We start from the raw sequence: 16,130 nt of genomic DNA on the forward strand, positions 1-16,130 counted from the left end.
GCTTTAGCTATTACCCATGATGTCACGTGGTCTCGTGTGCACCGGGGCGCACGGGTGGCCCAGTCGTCTGAGGCGCCGCGATTCGCTGTGCAGGGCTGCGTCCCTTGGGCACGCCAGAAACCTATGATTGTGGGTTCGAATCCCGGTTCGCCCCGATTATGTTTCTAGGTTTGTCAGCACCATACCCGTGCTCGTGGGTTTCACCGAAGTGGTAAACGTCTTGAGACCTGCATCACTTGGGGCTTTCCTCCCACATTAAGCTGACACGCCGCGATATAACTGGAATACTGTTAAAAGCGGCGTTAAACCCAACTCACTCACTCTCGTGTGCACCACGCAGGCCACAAATCAGACGAAGTTCAGCAACGTTGGTTCGGGAGGTTGTTGTGTTGATGACAGTGTACTCCCTGACTCCCTGACTCCCTGACACAGTCTCAAGAAAACTGATTTCCCCAAGCTTGATGTTTCTTGGATTTTGTATAGACAACCAGGACACACTGAAGATTGACTTTGTGCAATAATTGGGTTGTTATCACAAATTTCCGGGTTAATTAATTATGACGTCAATTTCTACTGGACTAAAACCCTTAATTACCAGACTTTGTTATTGTCATATAGACCTTTTTGGGTTTCATTTTTAAAAGATTTCTTCCGGAAGAGGTCCATCAAAAGTACTGTAAGTCCCAATGGACCCTAGCATGGTGATCTACCTTCAGCTGCTGGCGATCTATATGCCTTTTTTTTATATTGTACCGTTATATATAGTGACATCTTTTTACAGTTGTATGCTAGTTTTAAATATTAATCTGTGATATTCTAGTAATTTTATTGTCCATCGATGACAGGTTTTAATTAAGTTAAAATATATGTATTACAAAATATAATTTCTCGTCACGATATGGCTGAAATATTGCCGATGTGACGTAGAGCTTTAACTCACTCACTCACTCTTTCGGAAGAGTGAAAAACAGCTTATGTGTATGAACAAATTTGTGACGTTATATTACAAAAGAATTACCTCTTGGGTTAGAAACATGTTGCTTTGGGTGTTTCTTTGAATGATTGAAGAATTGTACTCTAAACCCTCACATTGAAGCAGTGGTTTTAAACTGGACATCGAAACGCACCCCGGTATACGCTCGACTGCTGAAACCTATTGTCGTCAACCACCAGTGACGCTGGCTTGGTATCAAAACTACCTAAGGACATTTAACCACTTATGGTTGTCCACTATAAGTAGACCGTGGACTAGTGATCCCTGCCCAAAGAGCGGAATGTCCGGGGTTCGATCCCTGGCCACGTCACACCAAAAGACGTTATAGGATGGCACTTGTTGTTACCCTTCCTGGCTCTCGGCATGAAGGGGATAATACAAGGTATTATACTGCGCCACCGACTAATACAGCTGAGTTATGTGTAGGAAATATAATTTTACTATAGTACGAGTAATTTATGGATGTCTTGATAAAACAAGGACTGGTTGGCTCGGAGTCAGTATACTGTGCCTGAGTGGGGTATTCAAGTTAAACTGCGTCATGGTATCTCAGTGGACTAGCTTTATATAACCAAGATTAGTCCGGACAGGTACAAGCAGACACACGCACGCACGCACGCACGCACGCACGCACATACGCATAGATGTATGTTGAACGCCGCATCATTAAAACCAAATGAAACATAATGATATTGCATTCGAACTTCTTTGATCTTTGGTAGACTTAAGAATTAAAAAAATTAATTCCTCTTATTTTTTATCCAATATACGCCTCATCTAAAACACTTTAGGGAGGCATTTCTTGTCTTTATTTCTTGAAAAAAATATTTCAGGTGTTTTGAGATCGCCTTTATTTTTATCGATGGGTTTATTTATGCTTATTAACCATTTTCCCGTGAATGTAGAAGTGACAAGTACAAGACTGAAAAGTTTAACATAAATATCCCTGAATATATCGATATCAAACAAACACACTTTAAACAGGCTTTTCTTTGAAATATTTCAGTAATAAATTATCGTACATACCTACATGTACTTAAGCCACACAATGCATACCCAACTATCTTCTCATACACGTTACTGTCAGAAGCAGTTCTGACTATTTCAAATTTAGTTGTTTTGTTGTCCTTAAAAAAAAGAACATCATTATCTCCTGATCACCCCCAACAGGTGGGGACCATGGGAGTACCAGTTGCTTGGACACGATCCCAGCTAAGGCCTTTCTGACACAATCCTGCATAAGTCTTTCACTGACACACTCAGAGGCTAAGTCTCTCAAGATCACTGCCTGGCGTTGTGTGAGGACCTTGGCCCCCTGGTTTCAGAGCTTCTGTTGAGGTAGACACTTTGAAGCTTGAGGACAATAGACTAAGTGTGGGGTTTGCGATCGGCACATTGACCCGGCCAATTAGTACAATATGCAAGTAAATTGTCGTGAAATGGGTACACGATCAACGCGGGTGTTGGGGACGGGCCTCACGTAGGCAAGCACTGACACTATAATCGGTGGCCATAAAGTGTTGCTGTGATTGGAGGTGGTTTAAGTACCGTGTCGGTTAGTGCAACAATGTTGCCTGTTTGTCGTGTCAGACACTGCCTGTTCTGCCTTGAGAGTCGACGTGGGGATATGTCACCTTGTGTTTTACACAACATGTGTTTTCTGATTTATACCTGGACGATTGACGTGTGTACCTCTTCTTGATTACTGATGTGCTTGTGTAACAATGGCCCACGACCTGGGAAATGCGTACCCACACGGTATGTTAACATAAGCGACTAAACCTTTTCTATAATCTCTGCTAAAAGCAGAGTCCATTGTAAGATTCAGACCATGTAATACCTTTCAGACAAAATACAGTAGACTTCGGTTATAACGAACTCGATGGGGCCACTAATTTTAATTCGTAATAACCGTAGTTCGTAATATGCATACACACAGCATATATACAACAAATGGTCGGGACTAAGAATAAGTTCGTTATATCCGTCAGTTCGTTATAAGCGTGTTCGTTATAAACGTAGTTTACTGTACACTGATTTATAATTAGGTTTTAGTTAGATATATGTGATATATATGCGGACATATAAATCATATATTACCCCCTTGTGGTAGAAATGTCATTCGACCATTTAGACTGATACCTTTCTCCTATACTACTCAAAAGAAGTTAAAGAACACCCGATATTTTTTATATGACTATAGTTAATCTGTCATGCCATGACCATAGTCATATGAAACAGTCGGGTGTTCTTTAATAAATTTAATTTAAGTATATATTATCAATATTTTATGTCTTACCACTTTTACCCAATATTTAATTTACATCACTACTGTGGATAACGTGGAGTACTTGATTGCAGTCTCTTTAAATGGCAAGGTGAGCTACAGAACATCTTTGTTAGAAGTGCTCTAGACCAGGGCAACAGCTAAGCTGTGTACACAGATAAGCTTAGTCATACATTTATCAGTGGGTGAGTTAAAATTTTGTCATACATTTTACGTTTCGCATGCTGTGTTGTATATGCCCTATGGGTTTCAGGGAAAGGTTTAGTGGGGTGAAATGTGATTCAATATTATTGCACATATAGCGACGTGTATGCAGGTGTATGTGGTGTTGGTTTTATAGTGGTAGCCGGATTGGTGTCGGGTTTTATAGTGCTAGCCCACTGAGATACCATGCCGATGTTTAACATGAATACCCCACTTACAGTATACTGACTCCGAGCCGACCTGTTCCCTTGTTTTATCCCCTCAATGTCGAGCACCAGGCAGGGTAACAACAAGTACCAACATTCAACGTCCCTTAGACAAGGGATGTGTTCTTTAAGGTATAAGGTTCCTTGTATTAGACTCGCCAATCCCTACCTGTGCAGGGCTACTTTCTTTACCTACCATGATCCTCTGCTTTGGGGTTCAAATCCCGATTTCTCCTGATTGATAAAAGGTCCTTGGTCTAACAGCATCACCCCCTTGCTAGTGGGTTCCACCAAACGGGTGACCCGCGAAGATCCGGATTAGAATAGGTTTCCAGTAACCCATGCTTGTCGTAAGAGGCGACTAATGGGATCGGGTGGGCATGCTCGCTGACTTGGTTGATGCATGTCATTGTGTCCCAATTGTGTAGATCGATGCTTATGATGTCAATCACTGGATTGTCTGGTCCAGACTGGATTATTTCTAGGCCGCCGTCATATAACTGGAATATTGCTGAGTGCGGCGTTAAACAACAAACAAACAAACAAACGGGTAAACGTATAAGACCTGCATCAGTCTGGATTGGACAGACCATGCCCATTAAGCTGATAGCTGTGAGAGAACTAAACTAGTGTTCAGCATGGCGTTAACCCCAACTCACTCAATCACACATATATTGGTGTATCTGTACTGACCTCCACTTGTTCCAGGCCTGGACATCAGCGGGGAGAACCTGGAGGACCTCCTGGCATATGATGACCTCTTCCTGGACTACTTCAACGCCTTCCTCGGACTTCCGGTATGTATCCGTCTGGATACAACAGAGACACCCGCTGGGCATCACGGGTTTTTAACTAACACTAGATTCTGTTTACACTAGGCGCGTATGTGTGCGTGTGTGTACGTGCGGGTAACTGGGTTGGGTTGCCAGGCACGCTGGCATGGTTGATGCATGTCTTCGTAGATAGATGCTCCTAATGTCAATTACTGATTTGTCTGGTTCAGACTCGATTTATTTACTGACCGCCGTCAGATAGCAGGAAAATTGCTGACTGCGGCGATAAACAACAAATAAACAAAAAAAATGCCGTGATATAACTGAAGTTCATCTTTAATGTACATCACTGACGGATATCCTGCGTTGCAGGTGTTTCCCCAAGCCCTGGGCTACAACCGTCTGACCGGGGCGTTCGAGGAGATTGACCTGAGTGACCTGAGCGGCACCCTGTCCGGGTGCGTGTCCCCCTCAGTCCACTATGGCGCCACCACTGGGGAGTGCGAGAAGATGCTGGAGTGGGCTAGGGAGGAGAGACTCCCCCAGTTTCTCAGGTAGCATCTGTCACGTCAAACATTTCTCACAACCTCAAACATCATTCACACGTCAAACATATGTCATATCAAACATATCTCACATGTCAAACATCTCTCACAACCTCAAACATCTTTCGCACATCAAACATTTCCCACAACGTTTGAACACGTCATATACACGCTTCACACAAGATCCAACATATCACACATAAAACATCTCACACAACATAAAACATCTCACACAACTTTTGTGCTGTATCAACCCACTGAGAAAAATCAGTCCCAACGACTTGTTCACTTTCATTCTTCTTCTTCTTCTTCTTCTATGAAAACCTCACATACCAACACTTTTTGTTCTTTTTTATTTTCATTCTTATGAAAATTTTTGTTTCCTTAAGTAACGATTTCCTCCTTGCTGCAATAACGCAGTCTTAAAGAACCAATACCCCCTTCCCATACTTCGCCACCAGTTCCATTTCAGACCACACAAAATTGGTAATTTGTATAACAGAATCGCCGATTCCTCTTTTGTAATGAAAAGTGTTTAAGGGTGACTTGGTTGATCGCATATGAAACTTGCTCATAATATCAATCACTGATTTATCTGGCCCAGACTCGATTATCTACAGGCCGCCATTATATTGCTGGAATATTGCTGGCTGTGGCAACAAACAAACAACTTGCTCTTGTCCAATGAGACGTTGTCATTTGATCACGTGTTGTATGTTCAATACTGCAGACGATATTTTTCATAAGACTACGTGCTGCACGTGCAGTCCATGCAAAGTGTGATACAGCTATGTTTTAGTAAGGGGTAAGTTATCCGACTGTTGAATCTACAACTTATCAAAGACTAGAGGATGTGTAACTTAATGTCATTGCCAGAACTCAGCTGTTCCGAGAACTTAAGTTGTGCAAGCTGTTGCTGCGTCCCCTCGACGACCGTATCTCTGCCAGCCGCAACTCCAGCCGACAGCTACGGGGATACAGTCGTCAGTCCGAGAGCTACGTGTCCAGCCTTAGCAACAGCGCCGACAACAGTGCTGAAGATGCCTTGGATGACGAGTTCGGCCTGATGGAACTGAGACATTCGGCATTATACAGATTCCGGAGACCTGGCAGTAGAGCACTTAGTGACCCCGCGGGGAGGATTTACTATGACAGTGAGTGAACGACCTGTTTATAAAACAAATACAACTCAAGAACAGATCAATTAAATAAATACGTAAATTGACCCTCGCTCTCCACACATGTTCTTGTACATTCTCTGGGCTATTGCAGAGACGGGAGTACAGTACACACCCACCCCCCACCCCCCCCAACCCCCAAGCGAATCCAGCCACTCCCACCCCCACCCCCACCCCCACCCCCAACATACAGATACACCTCCTACCTTAATTTAGGACAACTATCAGGGGTGCACGGGTGGCCCAGTCGTCTAAGGTGCCGCGATTCGCTGTGCAGAGTTGCGTCCCTTGGGCACGCCAGAAACCTATAATTGTGGGTTCGCCCCGATTATGTTTCTAGGTTTGTCAGCACCATACCCGTGCTCGTGGGTTTCACCGAAGCGGTAAACATCTGAGACATGCATCACTTCGGGCTTTCCTCCCACATTAAGCTGACACGCCGCGATATAACTGCAGTACTGTTAAAAGCGGCGTTAAACCCAACTAACTCACTAGGACACCTATCGTTGCTATGGTAATATGATGGAATCGAGTGTTCTTAAACCTCTTTTGAGTAGTATATTATATTATGAATGTTTCGTGGTTAGCCTTGTGGTTAAAGCGTTCGTTCGTCACGGGTTCGAGCTCCACATCGATAGTGTATAAAATTAATTCTTTAACCGGACGTTTCTGATGACCATGGGTGCCTTTTCATGTTTCTGAAATCTATCGTTTTCACAGATAATGGGATACTTGGCCCATACCTTTTCAAACAATTTAAACACCTACGGTTTTTTTACTATTTCATGCTACCGGGTACCCTTTCACTGCTCCATGAAGAGAGGCATATTTTCACATACGTAAGCTCACGTAAACAGACACCACACGTGTTAGGAGTGCTTCAGTGTGGGGCAGCATCGAAGCCCAAGAAACTTTCAATCGTCAGACTGACAAACAATCACCCATCCAACTACTCTCCGCAAACACTCTCTTTCATTATCATACTAGTCCTGTTGATATTAAACACACATTATTAGTATATTAACAATAGCACCGGATCCGGTCCCTCTGTTGGCTCACTTGCTACATCAATTGGTGTTAATAACAATTTATCATCCCAAACTGGCTCCCACAGGAGATAGTGCTTGGGTGAGATCAAGCGATATCTACATTGTAGATATCGCCGCAATGAAATTGCATTACAATGCTTTGCAGACCATTGTGACGTCATTGTTACCATGACGTCACAGCCAAATGACATCACTAATGGGTCTGCTAGTGGCTGTTAGCAGTACTTTTTACATTAAGACACTTCTTGTTACTGTCTACAAAAAAAAAAAAGTTGGTAGAATGATTTTGGATGATAAATAAAATCTCACCCTCGTGTCTTTTGATATCAAATATATCACGCTCGTTGATAAAAGCCGGAGTTTTCCACTTTTATCAACGAGCGTTGATTTGATTTGATATCAAAAGACACGAGGGTGAGATTCTCTATGTATCTTTTTTTAGCCAGATGTTTTCCCGATCTCCTCACCCAAGCCCCTCCGCTTACTCCTAAACAAGCACTCCATTGATCTCTCCGATCTGTTGTAGGGGCAATACTCTGACAGTAAGATAGCTGTTGACGGTAACATGTCTCTCCGACTTACACAAGGGAGTGGTTTGTCCTCTTGAAAAACATACAGTGACACAAAGTACGAAAACTTTTCAATCTTCAGGGGGAATAGTTTCCTGTTTTGTCTAGACAGCTGGCTGTGTAAACAATCATGTAACGTTTGGTTCATTGCGTATTGTGTACATTAACTCTTCATGTGCCATCTGCTCCCAATGGAACAAGGGTCTTAACAGAGTTGCGCCCCTTAACTACAACGATTACCCCATTCGTGACCAACTCGTGTTATTCCGGGACAAGCCGAAAAGCGACTCGTGCCCCTTTCATGGCCATTGTTGCGACCGGGTTCCGTCTTAGCGCAAACGGGCATACCTAAAATAATTGTCAACTCGTCGCGTTATGGTTCACATATATTTCCCCATATATTATATATATTTCAGATGCAATTTAAAGCACATCGGCACGTGCGGAATTATACAGTATGATTGAACACATTTAATTGTGGGTATAGTTTTAGATGCAAGACATATGTAAAATCAAAAATTATTTCTGAGGGATTCTTTGACGAAGAACTTGAAATCATACGCGCATTCGGACTGGTTTGTCGTATTTTCGCACATACCATTCATCGATAGGGGTACGAGTCTTCTTGCAGGTTACGGAAAGAGGCGATTGGTGACGAATGCGATTGCCCAAGCTCCTACCCAGCGCGTGAAACCTTCGTTCCACTATCGGTAACATCGCTGGAAGTGTGGAAGCGTTCATTACAAGAATCTTGAAATTTGCCCTCTGTCCCCAAATGTAGTAACGTTGATGCTTTTGTTTATGTCTTTGTGAATGACATTATAGGGAATTTTGAAAAGGTTTATGACTGACCAGATTTCCCAGATGAATTTACCTTCTTGTTGTTTTAATCAGATTGGTTCGAGATTGCAGACGAACGAAATTCAACCAATTTCCCTCTTCCATTCTTACTATACCAATTATATGATAGTTGAAATGAAACATAAATTCAAATAGACACTCAAAGAAAATATTGAAACTGGGGTAAGAGTATTCGGTCGGCGTCACGGCAGTCATCACATATTTGTAAACATAACGGTCAGTCGGTTGCGAGTTCTACTCCGAGCATGGTTGTGGCCACCTATCACAGTGGGGAGCTTTGACTGGTGACAGCGGTAGTATAGAGATCTCCGCGAACAGGATATCACTGCAACGCCCCCACTCATCCACCAAAAACAATACAAACAACAACAACAAACAAAACAATAACACAACAAACAAAGAAAAAAACCACTAAAATTTAAAACAAAATTAAATAAAAAATAAATAAGAAATATAAAAGTGGGTTTCGTCTAATAACCCCATCACTTTGGGGTTTCCCCCTAACTTTGATATAACTGAGATACTTAGTAGTGTTAAAACCAAAATCAGTCACCCCAACCCCTCCCCTATAACAACAACAACAACAACAACAACAACAAAAAACCCAAACAACAACAAACAAAACAAAAACAATCTAAATTTATAAAAAAAAATAAAAAAAATAAATAAGAAATATAAAAGTGGGTTTCGTCTAATATCCCCATCACTTTGGAGTTTCCATCTAACTTTGATATAACTGAGATAAGTGGTGTTAAAACCAAAATCAATCAGTCCCCAATCACTTACTCTTTTCTTAGAGCATATGACAAACTTCGCAACAATACACTGAGAGGAATAATAATCAATTAATGTTATTGTTGCCTTTTCCTTTTCAAACAAGATTGATTTCCACACTGCCGGGATTCTGTTTATTTTATGTGTAGTTGATGATCTATTCGTGAATGATCGTTCTGCGTTAAGAAACTGATCGGACAGAATTGCATTTTCAACATGGATCGCGGCGTTGTGAAATTTAGAAAAGAACTCGTCAATTAAAAATATGAACGTAGCGTTTGAACTTTAAATTGTTACAGTTGGAGACGGCTACAGTGACATGAGCGACACAACCTCCACCGGCACACCCCCTCCGGCAGCCCCCCGGGGACCACGGAACCCCAGCAACGGGACACACAAGGAGCGAGGGGCGCTTACAGAGCGGGCGTCTTGTTCCCAAGGGGACAAGCGAGGGGGACAAAAGACAGGCAGCACGTCCAAGCGGGCAACCAGGTACCCCCCGCCTCTATTGATGGCCGGTATCAGTCCATCCTCATTTATGCAGGGTATTATATCTTCATTCCATTATGATAAGTATACTGGATACTCCCTATACTGTAACTTCATTTCGGGAGTGACGCCATTCATCGTAACAAATAGAGATATTATACACTGGATATTTGAGGATGGTATCGATCATTAGACTGGATATTCTAATACCTTTTTTTGTCAATATTTGAAAGATATTTCCTAGATAATGTTGATTCCTGTTTGTTTGTTGGTTCTTAAAGCCGCACCCAGCAATATTCCAGCAATATGACGGCGGTCTGTAAATAATCGAGTATGGACCAGACAATCCAGTGATTGACATCATGAGCATCGATCCACGCAATTGGGATACGATGACATGCACCAACCAAGTCACCGAGCCTGACCACCCGAACCCGTTAAGCGTAGTCGCCTTTTAACGGCAAGTATGGGTTGCTGAAGACCTATTCTGTAGGATGTTCACGGATGACAGGGCTATTTGGACTGTATATCCACATATATGTGTAGACACGTTGATAATTGTCCAATCGATTATCCAATGTATTTATCGACGTGCAATTATGATTCAATTAATTGCATTTCAGTAATACTGTATGGCTACGGGCCTATGGTGCTTATACTCATCAATAGAGATTTTTTCACATGACAATATTTAATCGTCTGTTTTTTAACTTCTTTTGAATAGTATCTGTAAAGAATACAGATAAGTATTTCCATTCAGAAAAATACCCTGGACATATTCGGTACCAAGGCTGCGTCGAGAGGTACCAAGATTCAAATGACAGGCCACTGATATTAGGCATCCAATCAAATTGCACTCATGGGCGAGAGAAATTGCAATGATGACGACGCTTTTGAATCGCAACAAATATAAATAGAGGCGAATGTAGCCTTACATGTATCCTACGGGAGCCTTTCAGGGCCATTTGTTCTTTTCTTTTTCTTCTTAAAATACTAAGATACTAGGTTGAAATGTCAAGGTACTGAGTTGAAATTTCAAGTCAATATCTTAAAATTGCAACTTATCTTGAAATTCCAAGATCATTATCTTGAAATTATAACTTATTTAATTTTGAAATTATTATTTAGCATCTTGAAATTTCAACAAAACATCTTCAAATTTCAAGAAAAAAAGTAAAACACCAAATTGCCCTAAAAGGCTTCCGTAGTATCTTGAAAGAATGGAGATGATAATCGAGGATGGTTTAATCCCTGTTTCTGTACTCTTCTGTAAATATTGGTTTACAATGGACATTTACTTTAGATATAATTATAATGTACATACACGTGCTTGAGTGCTGTGCATCTCGTTTAGCGTTAGAGTATATCATGTGTGTTATGTTGACAAGATCCCCGAGCGTCATACCAAAAGACGTTAAAAGATGGTACTTGTTGTTACCCTGTCTGATGCTCGGCATAAAGGGGCTTAAACAAGGACTGGTCGGCTCGGAGTTAGTATACTGTGTCTGAGTGGGGTATTCATGTTAAACTGCGGCATGGTATCTCAGTGGGCTGGCACTATGAATCGGCATCAGTCCGGACTAGTACAAGCAGCCACACACACACACACGTGCATGCACGTCACTATGTAAGTGCAATAATCTTGGACGCGACGTTAAACCCAGTTTCACCTCACGTATGTTGATAAACGGTTGATGTGTTTACTTACATCATATGTTACAGAATATCATCAGAGGTGGAAGTGTTTCCGTCAGATTCCAATAAAGGTAAATATACTTTACATATGTTATGTGGGCTGTTAGCCTAATGTTTTGTACTGTGAACCTCTTTAACTCGGACTCTGTTTATAATGTCCATTTGTCAGTAGGACGATATATCCTTGTGATCCCGACAGTGTCCGGGTGGATACAATATTCTAACATCGCTTGTCTCGAACAACGGACAACTCGACATGTATTCTCTTCCAAGAATTTCGAGGGGTCACAGGTGGCCCATTCGTCTAAGGCGCCGCGATTCGCTGTGCAGAGTTGCGTCCCTTGGGATCGCCAGAAACCTATGATTGTGGGTTCGAATCCCGGTTCAACCCGATTATGTTTCTAGGTTTGTCAGCACCATACCCGTGCTCGTGGGTTTCACCGAAGTGGTAAACGTCTGAGACCTGCATCACTTGGGGCTTTCCTCCCATATTAAGCTGACACGCCGCGATATAACTGGAATACTGAGCGGCGTTAAACCAAACTCACTCACTCCAAGAATTTCGAGATGTCATTGTAGTTATGTATCCGTTTTGGGTACATTATGAGTACAAAACATTATATACTGTTCAAAATAGGTTAGGGATCATGAATATTTTTGTTGTGAATATGGAGTACACAATTAATATAAAAAAAATCATATTCAACAAAATATTCAAGATCCCTAAGGTGTTTTGTTAATGATATATACTTTGCTTTCCTTTCTTTTTTTTAACGACAAATACAAATGGTGCCGGGGCGCTCTACGCCTCTATTTAAACGTAAAAGGCGACTATGCTTGTCGTAAGAGGCGACTATACTTTCGTAAGAGGCGAATAACGGGATCGGATGGTCAGGCTCGCTGACTTGGTGGATGCATGTCATCGATCCCAATTGCGTGGATCGATGCTCGTGATGTCAACCACTGGATTGTCTGGTCCAGACTCGATTATTTACAGACCGCCCTCATATAGCTGGAATATTGCTGTGTGTGGCGTTATAAAACAAACAACAAACCTCTATTTAAACATATGCTGTTTCTGCAGGTGTGAGAAGTCATTCGTCCAAGCACGGCAAGCGCCCACCATACTCATCAACCGAGGAGGCTTTTCTACGGGGGGCCAGGTAGGCCATCATGCCTTCACAGAAGAAATGGTTCTACCTGTCATGTGTATTTTCATATTGACCTACATACTACAGAAAATTTACACTGTATAACAATTGATGTTTTTGTTAATTGAAAAGGCACTTGCGTTTTTTAAAGAAATACTTTGGTTTTATTTATTAGGTTCAAATAACTATTAAAAAAATCAAAATATAAAATAAAATATAATCCTTCTTTGGCGGAGGTTCAAAAACTAAAACCCCATGACCCCTTTTTGTCTTCCATAGCTGTACATTGTTCAATAACCAGGACATTGTATTTCTTTTTTTTCACGAAGATTTTGTCATTTCAAATGAAAATAAACCAATGCCAGATATTTTTCAAAACAATTCTAACAGGGAAATATATGCATAACCTCCAACATCTTCCCGAGGCAAGCTAGTTAACTTGCCTATATCAAAGCCTAGTGGAAACAAGACTTTGATTAAAGTAAGGACTAGTGGACGCTCTTGCCTCGAGAAGATGACCTTCTAAAGTTGAAAAATGGAACCAACAAGATTTGTAACATGAGGTCGGAATCTCCAAACCTCTCTCTTTATTAACCGGGGGCGGTCGGGTAGCCTAGTGGTTAAAGCGTTCGCTCGTCCCGCCGAAGACCCGGGTTCGATTCTCGACATGGGTACAATGTGTGAAGCTCATTTGTGGTGTCCCCCGCCGTGATATTGCTGGAATATTGCTAAAAGCGGCGTAAACCCATACTCACTCACTCACTTTATTAACCGTAACCTTGGTTTGATACGTGTTTCTCGGATGGCCATTTACATTGTTTGACGTTTACATAGACTGTAAATAAGAGATAGAATCTGTCCTTCTCTTAGAGCCATCTCGGCCCCTATCAACTACGACGAGTACTTAAAGGCCCCCTATTTGAACGACTTCGACGCCCTGTTTGGCGAAGTCGAGCCGGAGCCGACGGGGGAGAGATACGTGGTGTTCGAGGACAGCTCCGACGACGACAACACGGAGACAGACGTCCGCAACATGGAGGGGAGGTTGAGGATGTCGTTGCAGCAGATGAAGGAGCAGGTTCTGGGAACGGTGAGTGTTGTCGTGTTCATCTGTAAAATGTCCACCATGAAGGCAGTACTCTTCAATCTAGTGTTGCCTTCACGAGTATCTGCAGTGTGAGAATTTGGGGAGTGCAATAATAAATACTATTTGGAGCATAAAGTCTGAAACCAAACGGTATATTGGGGAAGAAAAGTAGGTAGGGTGGTTTCTAGAACCGACGATATTGTAGCCTTGACCTTCACTCCGATTGGCAGATCATGTTCAACCGTTTCTCGAACACCTGGTGCCATCACTGTTCGAAATGACTCATAAGTGACTTCTTTCAGTGGCATTTAGAAGTTGGTGTGAAGTAAGACGAGTTCTATGGATGAACAACTTCTTTATTACAATTAGTGCGACGTTTCGGTGTAGATCCTAACACCTTTATCAAGCAAGTGATGGATGTTTTCTCAATACAATGTGACTGTGGCGAGAAACATCCATCACTTGCTTGATAAAGGTGTCAGGAACTACACCGACACGTCGCACTAATTGTAATAAAGAAGTTGTTCATACATAGAACTCGTCCTACTTGACTCATAAGTGTTTGTTCTTGGATTGAATCTTCCATTTTGTTGGAAGTGTGTCCTACTTGTGAACTTATGCTAGACAGAAAAAATACGTATGGTCATTTTTTTAGGAGGACATGAAATGTACAAGCAGTAACGAAAAGGAAGCGATTTTGGTCACCCAAAACTGATTATTTGTTCTTCATAGTTCGTCCATGCGATGACCGACATGTTTGAAGGACAATTATATTTCTGTTCCAGCTCTCGGGGATGGAAGCGTTCCGGTCCTTTCTCCACGACACGGCGGGTCTGAGTCTGCTCAACTTCTGGCTGGACTGTGAGTTCTACAAGGACTCCATGCAGGATGAGGAAGAGGACTCCTCTCTGGAGACAAGGAACAGGCTGTTCAGGTGGGGGCTCGGCGCAGTACGGACTGATCAGTGGACTTTAGGGGTGGTGGGGTGGGCGTGGTGACTACTGACACATAAGGTGAGGTGAGGTGAAATGGGGTTTAACGTCGCGTCAAGATTATTGCACTTATATAGCGACGTGCATGTACGTGGGTGTGCGTTTGTGTGTGTGTGTGTGTGTGTGTGTGTGCTTGTACTAGTTCGGACTGATGCCGATTTATAGTGCTAGCACACTGAGATACCATGCCGCAGTTTAACATGAATACCCCACTCAGACACAGTATACTGACTCCGAGCCGACCAGTCCTTGTTTTAGCCCCTTAATGCCGAGCGCCAGACAGGGTAACAACAAGTACCATCTTTTAACGTCTTTTGGTATGACGCGGCCGGGAATCGAACCCCGGACCTTCCGCTCTCCGGGCGGACGTTCTACCACTAGACCACGGAGGCGGTCCTGACACATAAGACACTACTGGGGCGGGGGTGAGGGGTGTGTACATAAACTCTAGAGACCATATATACCTCTCACAAGAACACCAGAACTTCTTATGAGTGGTATACATAACGATATAGGATAAGTTGTTTGTTGTTTAACGCTGCAGTCAGCAGCATTTCAGCTATATGACGGCGGTCTGTAAATAATCGAATCTTGATCAGACAATCCAGTGATTGGCATCATATGCATGAGCATCGATCTACGCAATTGGGATACGATGACATTCAACCAAGTCAGCAAGTCTGACCACCCGATCACGTTAGTTGCCTTTTACGATTTGCGTGGGTTGCAGAAGACCAATTCTAACCTGGATCTTCACAGGTGATGTAGGGTAAGAAAAGGATGCTGTACCAATAGTTATGAGTGAGTGAGTATGGTTTTACACTGCTTTTAGCAATATTCTAGCAATTTCACGACGAGGGACAATGGAAAATGGGCTGCACACATTGTACTCATGTGGGGAATCGAACCCGGGTCCTCGGCGTGACGAGCCAACGCTTTAACCTCTAGGCTACCCGACCGCCCCCAATAATTTTGAAATCTGATCTTCTCTTCCAGAGACATCCAGGACAAGTACAAGCTGAACCTGACCCAGGATGCACGGAACTACATCAGCAAGTCCGCCTCCAACATGGGCCTCAGTCACACCATCTTCCTACGCACCCAGTACGACGTCCTGCGGCGGCTGCGGGCCTACTGGGTACCCCGGTTCCTGCTGCATCACGAGAGGATGGAGCCGTTCAGGTAGCCACAGAGTTGTTTGTTTGTTTGTGACAACAACATCCCTGGCTGTATCACGGATGCTTGTAAATAACTGCTTCAAACAAGTGGTTGATAT

General features: G+C 42.7%; 1 protein-coding gene across 3 annotated transcripts in view; it reads left to right on the forward strand.

The window, feature by feature from the left end:
• Positions 1-16,130, forward strand: part of LOC139443903 (regulator of G-protein signaling 22-like) — an 81,562-nt gene that overhangs the window by 19,300 nt on the left and 46,132 nt on the right. For all 3 annotated transcript variants that reach the window (XM_071224792.1, XM_071224794.1, XM_071224793.1), the window contains exons 2-10: positions 4,400-4,488; positions 4,837-5,018; positions 5,886-6,163; positions 9,740-9,932; positions 11,652-11,695; positions 12,709-12,787; positions 13,646-13,865; positions 14,648-14,796; positions 15,851-16,036. In XM_071224792.1, coding sequence (XP_071080893.1) covers positions 4,400-4,488; positions 4,837-5,018; positions 5,886-6,163; positions 9,740-9,932; positions 11,652-11,695; positions 12,709-12,787; positions 13,646-13,865; positions 14,648-14,796; positions 15,851-16,036 — 1,420 coding nt within the window. The remainder of the gene's footprint in view (positions 1-4,399; positions 4,489-4,836; positions 5,019-5,885; positions 6,164-9,739; positions 9,933-11,651; positions 11,696-12,708; positions 12,788-13,645; positions 13,866-14,647; positions 14,797-15,850; positions 16,037-16,130) is intronic.

This window comes from Haliotis cracherodii, unplaced genomic scaffold, assembly GCF_022045235.1.
Source record: "Haliotis cracherodii isolate W230 unplaced genomic scaffold, xgHalCrac1.p SCAF_5, whole genome shotgun sequence".
In the NCBI taxonomy this organism is placed as follows: domain Eukaryota; kingdom Metazoa; phylum Mollusca; class Gastropoda; order Lepetellida; family Haliotidae; genus Haliotis; species Haliotis cracherodii.